The sequence below is a fragment of the Chrysemys picta genome, chromosome 6 (genome assembly GCF_011386835.1).
Source record: "Chrysemys picta bellii isolate R12L10 chromosome 6, ASM1138683v2, whole genome shotgun sequence".
NCBI lineage: Eukaryota > Metazoa > Chordata > Testudines > Emydidae > Chrysemys > Chrysemys picta.
This window is the reverse complement of record NC_088796.1, coordinates 65,263,924-65,271,515: the sequence shown is the minus strand read 5'-3', so window position 1 is coordinate 65,271,515 and position 7,592 is coordinate 65,263,924. Positions and strand designations below refer to the sequence as shown.

Here is a 7,592-nt window from a genome sequence, read left to right as displayed (position 1 = left end):
GAAGACCTATCTAGCAAACATCTTTCAGGCCCTCCATTAGGCAACTATCAAGGAAAGAACAAGGGCGAACAAGGTACATTCATTGTTTTCCTGATTGGGAGGCTCCTTACCTCAATACAGTCATAAGGAAGAGAAAGTGTCCTTTGTCCTGCAATATTTCATAAGAATGTAATAAAAGCTTTATTAATAGTCCATCTAGCTCAGTATCCTGCCTACTAAATTGGCCAATGCTGGAGGTTTCAGAGGAAAGAGCAAAGACCCCAAACTATACTAAATTATTCATTGCACTATGGTAGAAATTTCTTCCTGACATCAGCCAGTAACTAGTCATTTCCTCCAGTATCATTATCAATATGACAACACTGAGAATATCGCTACCCCAAGACTGTTTCTGCTATCTCTAACAATTGAACCCCCTACTATCTATTCTTTCCCCAAAATCAATGAAATATAAATAAATAATATATTGTTCTATCAAAGCATTCTGTGAAATATTAATATCTTGTTTATGCCTTTCTCTTTTATACTGTGGGTGAAAATAGATAAAGCTTGGGGTTTATTTTCAGAGAAGAGCCATGCTACCCTCAGCTAGCACAGTTGCTATAAACACTGAGTTTCTTGCAAGCAAAAGTATCAGTAAAAAAAAAAGGGGGGAGGCTCTCAAAATGCTGTAGTAATCAACTGCATTACAGTGCAAACAATTAAACCCAAAGTCCTAGATTTTGTACCCCAGGAAAATAAGGATATCTAGCAGTGCCGTTACTTCCCAATCATAATAGCTTATATAACTGTAATAAAAAGTCACTTATTTTAAGGAAAAATAAATTTATTTGGGTTTTTAGGCAAAGAACAGGGTTGATATTTATTTTAGCCAAATTTATGGCACTGTTGTTGGATACTATCAGTTGTTAAACTGCAGGTGGGAGAGAGTAACTTCTGTGCCTACTAGACTTGGGGATTTCCTAATGTTATATTTCAAGGAACACTATGGCCTGATCTAGAACTAAATCTTAAGTTGACTCATCTGTGTCACTCAGGCAGTGTGAATTTTTCACATCCCTCAGAGACATAATTAAGCCAATCTAAGTCCTAGTGAAGACACCATCTACTGCCCCTCAGGGACATAGATTTACTATAGTGATTGGAAAAACACTTCTGTCACTGAAGCAAGTATCTACACTATAGTATTATAGGGGCATAGCTGTACCACTGCAACTGTGCTGCTGTAGCCCTTGTTGTGTGGACATACTCTATGATATACACCATTTTTTGTTAGTCTTTTTCTCAATGCTGTTATATATCCATAATGATTCTTTAAAGCATGTAAGCATCTGCATATCTCTGAGCATATGTTAAATTCTTTCCCTATTCAGCAAAACACTTAAGCATGTGTTTCTGTCACACTGACTTCAATGGGGCATAAGCACATTCTTAAAATTATGCACATGCTTAAGTGCTTTGCTAAGTCAAGCATCATCCCCCCCTTTCAGTATGACTAAGTCTGTATCTCTTATTAGCTGTTAGTGAGCAGTCTACCTGTGTGTTTCTACAGTGTCTAGGGTACAGGAGCTTGATCCTGACTAGGGCCTTTGCATGCTAACTCAATACAAATAATATTTCCTGTGAAGTTTTTTGTTGTTGTTATCACAAATGTTTAAGGAATTCAAACAAGGATGGTTAAAGCACTCACATGGGATGTGGGAGACCCAGCTTCAAAGCCTACTGCCTGATTTGGGGCAGGGATTTGAACCCACATCCCAGTTAAATGCCCTAACCAGCAGTCTATAAAGTATTCTGGGGTGACTTTCTGCAGGTGAGTACCCTAACCACTGGGGTAGAGTGTCTTGCTCTTTGGCCCAATTAATATTTAATTACTTATACAAAGTGGAATAGCTCCAACAGGAGAGGCTACCCCACTCTAGAATCCCTAATAACCTGGCAGCTAGGGCACTCAGCTGGCATGTGGGAGACTTAGGTCCTAATCAGGCAGAATAGGGGTTCCCATTATGGGTCTCTCTTATGTTAGCTGAGTGCCCCAACCACTGGACTTTCACTAGGGCTCTAAGCAGCTTGTTAGGACTTAAGTAGTTTTTCACATGCCCACTGGTAGAAGCTTAGGCATTTGTGGAGTTGGGTGGCAGCTGAGAAGTGGTTTTGAGAATGATAGTGGCACTTAAATGTTGAACTTAAGCACATAGATGCCAGATTCAAAAGTACTTAAGTCACTTTTAAAAACGATATTTAGGCTCCTAAATCAGTTAGGTGTGGCTCCATCCAGTGTTTCAATGCCTAAATAACCTTTAAAAATGTAGGCTTTGGGGCTTGCTTCTGAGCAACCTCAACTCTCACTGAGGTCAATGGGACAGGATTTTTGGCCTCAATGGGAGTTAAGGGAGCTCAGCATCTCATAAGAGAGGCTTGTAACCTTGCAATATTGACCCTGGAAGCAGCATCTCTTCTTCATAATAAGTAACTCTTGATCATGTCAGGATTTCCTTGAATGCAATTGGACTACTTGCATGTGCAACTACTTACTGACTCAGGATAAGTAAGGACTTCTTCAGTCCTTTTTTTCTATTTCAAAACTAGTATCCTTTCTTTCTTTCTTTCTTTCTTTCTTTCTTTCTTTCTTTCTTTCTTTCTTAATATGGATGGGATGGATTGTTTCTCCTATATGTTTCTACAGTGGCTAGTACTGTTTGGGTGCTACTCTGATATAAGAACATTGACACTAGGAGTGTTAGATTTGTTTGGTATTAACTGATCCCATCTTATTAGTGATCTGAAGTGCTGACTGGTTCATCCCCTCTGTTTTCATGTTTTATTTATATCTTGCGTTTTTATTAAATCTGGATTTTTTCAGATTTTTTTGACTTCTTGCTCCTTTTTCTGTCTTTTATAAGGACATTGTTCTTGATTCTCATCAGAAATGCAAGAGTGTCTCTCCATTAACTAGCTGGCAGGGGAAATGGTTAGAATGGCAGAGTCTGTTTTAATTCCTACTCATCATAGTTATTAATACAAAATTAATCTCCATTGGCATCTGTCCTAGGATTCAAATTTCTAATTCCACTGTCCAAGATAGCAGTGCAGTGGTTGCCATTGTGTATTCACGCCAACCAGAATTAGCAAAGTACCGTTTTCCTTCCGTCTGCCAAATTAAACTACAGCATGTAGTCTTGGTTTTATTGCATTTTTTTTCACATTTCTTTTCTCCCTTATTAGTAGGCTGCCCTCATCTCAAAACACACTTTCCATATCTAGAGACAGTTAAGAATCTATGGATAATATTTTCTAAAGTGCCTAAGTCCTATTGTCAAAAGTGAATTGGAGATAGATTTCAAAGAAATGTAGGTGCCGAAAGATGCAGCCAGGTGCCACATTGGATCTTTAAAAATTCCAAGTCAGTTTAAGCACCTAACTCCAATTGAAATCAGTGCCTAGAGGCTTTTGAAAATCCCACTAGGCACCTATCTGAATCTTTAGGTGCCTAAATACCTTTAAAATGGCTCTGTGGGACTTGGGTAATCCAGAGTTCTAAAATGTTTCCTGTTGGCTCAGACTTCTGAAATAACATTAAAGTTCGTGTGCACACATAGACAACCCAAATTCAGATTCTTAATGAGGGTTCAGAGTGCTGGTGAAATACTTTTAATTGATATTTGAGTCCTTACCTCAGTGGGAAGGTTCCAATCTCCATTTCTTGGGACCTTTTGGGATTGGACAAGATGACTGAGAAGGGAGATAATGAAACATTCTGGGCAAAAGAAATCCTGGAAAAGAGAGGGAAAGTTAAATGATCTTGTTCTTTCCCCTTTTAATTAAAATTTCACACGTTATAATAAACAAAGCCCAGTTCTTGCCTAGTGGACAGATGTCTATAACATAGAAAACAACAAGATAATTGGCACTAATCTATAACCTTGTTGATAGTCTTAGAGAGGAAGTCAAGTTTGAAGTGCTCTGGTGGGTGCTATATAAGTACTAAAATTCAATTTAAAATGCAAAAACAAACAAGAAGTTTAAGAGCTCCTCATGCTCACTTTGGTAGCCAGACACTTCCCTTGGCCTCTTTAAATAGTGACAGCCTCTTCCATTTAAAAATGTCTCTGGTAAAAAATCTCTCTCTGGTAGCATTATAGGAAGTATATTGTTCTTGCCCCCCCCCCCTTTTTTCTACAATCTTCTCTTCCTAGCAGTATTATGATGCCAGCATATGACATTATAAACCCACAAGTGCCAATGGTCTGGGCCCTTACAACATTCACACATGTGTCCACATAGTTATTATTATTCATAGTAGTAATAACAATGATAAGCATGTATATAGTACTCTAGAAACTAAGGCCTGGTCTACACTAGGCGTTTATGTCGAAGTTAGCGCCGTTACATCGAATTAACCCTGCACCCGTCCACACTGCGATGCTATTTAGTTCGACATAGAGGTCTCTTTAATTCGACTTCTGTACTCCTCCCCGACGAGGGGAGTAGCGCTAAATTCGACATGGCCATGTCGAATTAGGCTAGGTGTGGATGGAAATCGACGCTAATAGCTCCGGGAGCTATCCCACAGTGCACCACTCTGTTGACGCTCTGGACAGCAGCGCGAGCTCGGATGCTCTGACCAGCCACACAGGAAAAGCCCCGGGAAAATTTGAATTTGAATTCCTTTTCCTGTCTGGCCAGTTTGAATCTCATTTCCTGTCTGGACATCGTGGCGAGCACAGCAGCACTGGCAACGATGCAGAGCTCTCCAGCAGTGATGGCCGTGCAGTCTGTGAATAGAAAGAGAGCCCCAGCATGGACTGATCGTGAAGTCTTGGATCTCATCGCTGTGTGGGGCGATGAGTCCGTGCTTTCCGAGCTGCGATCCAAAAGAAGGAATGCAAAGATCTACGAGAAGATCTCTAAAGACATGGCAGAGAGAGGATACAGCCGGGATGCAACGCAGTGCCGCGTGAAAATCAAGGAGCTGAGACAAGGCTACCAGAAGACCAAAGAGGCAAACGGACACTCCGGATCCCATCCCCAGACATCCCGTTTCTACGAGGCACTGCATTCCATCCTCGGTGCGGCCGCCACCACTACCCCACCAGTGACCGTGGACTCTGAGGATGGGATACTGTCCACGGCCGGTTCCTCGGACATGTTAGGGGACGGGGAAGATGAGGAAGGAGATGAGGAGGGCGAGGCAGTCGGCAGCTCTCACAACGCTGATTTCCCCGACAGCCAGGATCTCTTCATCACCCTTACAGAGATCCCCTACGAAGCGTCCCCAGCCGTTACCCCGGACACAGAATCTGGTGAAGGATCAGCCAGTAAGTGTTGTAAACATCTAAACATTTATTTTTAACAAAACAGGAATATTAACAATTAAAAGAATGGGTTGTTCATGATTAGTGTGCCCTAGGCGCTTAACGGTTTAGTAAGGGGCAGTGAAAGTTTTGAAAAGAAATCTAGCAATGTCCGGTTTTCAGTGATTGTCCTGCACAAGCCGCTCTACTGTTTATTCCCTGCTACTGCAGCTACAGTAAAATGCGGTCTATATGTCCGGGGATAGAGCAGTAATCCTCCTGGGACATCTCGATGAAGCTCTCCTGGAGGTAACTTGAAAGCCGTTGCATGAGGTTCTTGGGGAGAGCGGCCTTATTGGGTCCTCCGAAGTACGACACGTTGCCGCGCCACGAGATTATCAAGTACTCGGGGATCATTGCTCTGCACAGCAGGGCGGCATACGGCCCTGGTCTTTGGAGGCTTTCCCGGAGCATTCTCTCTTTGTCGCTCTCGGAGATCCTCATCAGGTGATGTCGGCCATGGTGACCTGCTTTTAATTAGGTAGGGGAATGTTAGTGTTGGTACTGCTTTCCCGTTCCTTTACAGAACTGTAACCGCTGGTTTGCAGCCACGCGGTGGAGGCGGGAGAGGGGCAGCTGAAAGGGATCGTTCCCGGGGACAGCCGCGAGGGGGTGGGACAGGGGCAGAGTTCCCGCTTGCCGGATTGCTGGCAGCAGGGACTGACATTGCTTTAAATGTGAAATGAGGCCAGTGGTAATATAAAAGTTTTAAACTGCCACAAGTGTACGGCTTACCATGTCTGCCTGCAACAGAAATTCCGTTGTGCTGCCTCGCTTCTCAAATCTGCTGTTCAAGACCCCAGGCACTGAATGCGAAGGCCGAGAATTCGACCTTGTGCTGAGTACGCATGTGAAAGGTGCTGTGCATGGTCTTGTTCACAGAGAAAGACTATGTTCTTTGTTCACAACTACATTTATCTTTCTTAGGAATTCACTCCCTTTTTCCCATTTCCACAGCCCCGTCTGCGACTGTCTCACAACCTAGCCTGGAATCACACTCCCAGAGGCTAGCGCGGATTAGGCGTAGGAAGAAGAGGACACGGGAGGACATGTTCTCTGAGCTTATGGCCTGTTCCCAAGCCCAGGCATCACAGCAGACCCAGTGGCGGGAGAACTTGACCCGAATGCACCAAGCCAACATGGATCGGGAGGAGAGGTGGCGGCAGGAAGACCAGCAGGCGACTCAAACGCTGCTTGGACTACTGAGGGAGCAAACGGACACGCTCCGGCGCCTTGTGGATGTTCTGCAGGAACAGAGGCAGGAGGACAGAGCCCCGCTGCAGTCCATCTCTAACCGCCCTCCCCCGCCACCGAGTCCCATACCCACCTCACCCAAAGTGCAAAGAAGGAGAGGCGGCAGAGTCCCTGCTAAGTCTCACTCCACCCCTGCAGAGAGCTCTAGTAGCAGAAGGCTCTCATTTCCCAAAATTTGAAAAGTTCTTTCCTTCCCGCCTGACACAAGCCCACGTCCAAGTTTCACCTCCCAATGCCATGTGTAGTTGATAATAAAAAATTCGTTTCTGTTAACTACTGTTTCAATCATGTTCTTTTGGAGGAGGAGGGGAAAGGGGGTTGGTAATTGGACAGGACAGTCTCCTTTGGCAGGGTACATAGTCGGGGGCAGGCACAGCAGCAGGGCACATACACAGTGCAGTGATGCAGTGACTAGTTACCCCGGTTAGTCTGGGAGGTTGTTTTGATGTAATGTTGGGGGGGGGGGGTTGCTCTGTGACTTTGTGGCGGGGGAGGGCAGTTACAGATCTTAAGCGCCGGTCCTTAGGCAGGATCACAGAGCCACACAGCATGGGATCTGTAACCGTCCTCACCCTGCCACAAAGTCAAATAGACCCCCCATACACACAGTCCCGATCAGGAGGGGTGACAGGCTCCGTTGAAACAAGCATCCCACCGCAGCGGAGCCTGTCAATCCTTGAGTTTAGAAGCTGCATTCGCGTCACAACACTACACCCGCTCCGCACCACAGTCTGCGTCCCAGTTTTAAAAAATTCCCGCGAAAACAGTATTAAAGAAAACGGTGTGCTTTAACAAAGTATAACTATTTTTATTTCGACACGTGTGTTGGAGGGGGGGTGAAGGGGGTATGTAACTGGATAGGATAGTCAACATTACCTGGGTAAAGAAACGGGGGCAGGTTTAGCTTCTCAGTACACAAACTATAAAGTCACAGGTTACCCTGCTCACTCAGGAACTTTGCTTTCAAAGCCTCCCGGATGCACA

General features: G+C 44.3%; 1 protein-coding gene across 1 annotated transcript; it reads left to right on the top strand.

The window, feature by feature from the left end:
• The first annotated feature begins 4,344 nt into the window (after nucleotides 1–4,344).
• On the top strand, nucleotides 4,345–6,983 carry LOC135984315 (uncharacterized). Its single transcript, XM_065599243.1, has 2 exons — nucleotides 4,345–5,318; nucleotides 6,312–6,983. The coding sequence occupies exons 1-2, from the start codon at nucleotides 4,742–4,744 to the stop codon at nucleotides 6,785–6,787; spliced, it is 1,053 nt and encodes a 350-aa protein (XP_065455315.1). The 5' UTR covers nucleotides 4,345–4,741; the 3' UTR covers nucleotides 6,788–6,983.
• Nucleotides 6,984–7,592: the final 609 nt, after the last annotated feature.

Coding starts and splice junctions, on each gene's coding strand:
- LOC135984315 (XM_065599243.1), top strand. CDS start 4,742: ATGCAGAGCTCTCCAGCAGTGATGGCCGTGCAGTCTGTGAATAGAAAG. Junction 5,319..6,311: donor ATCTGGTGAAGGATCAGCCA/GTAAGTGTTGTA, acceptor CCATTTCCACAG/CCCCGTCTGCGACTGTCTCA.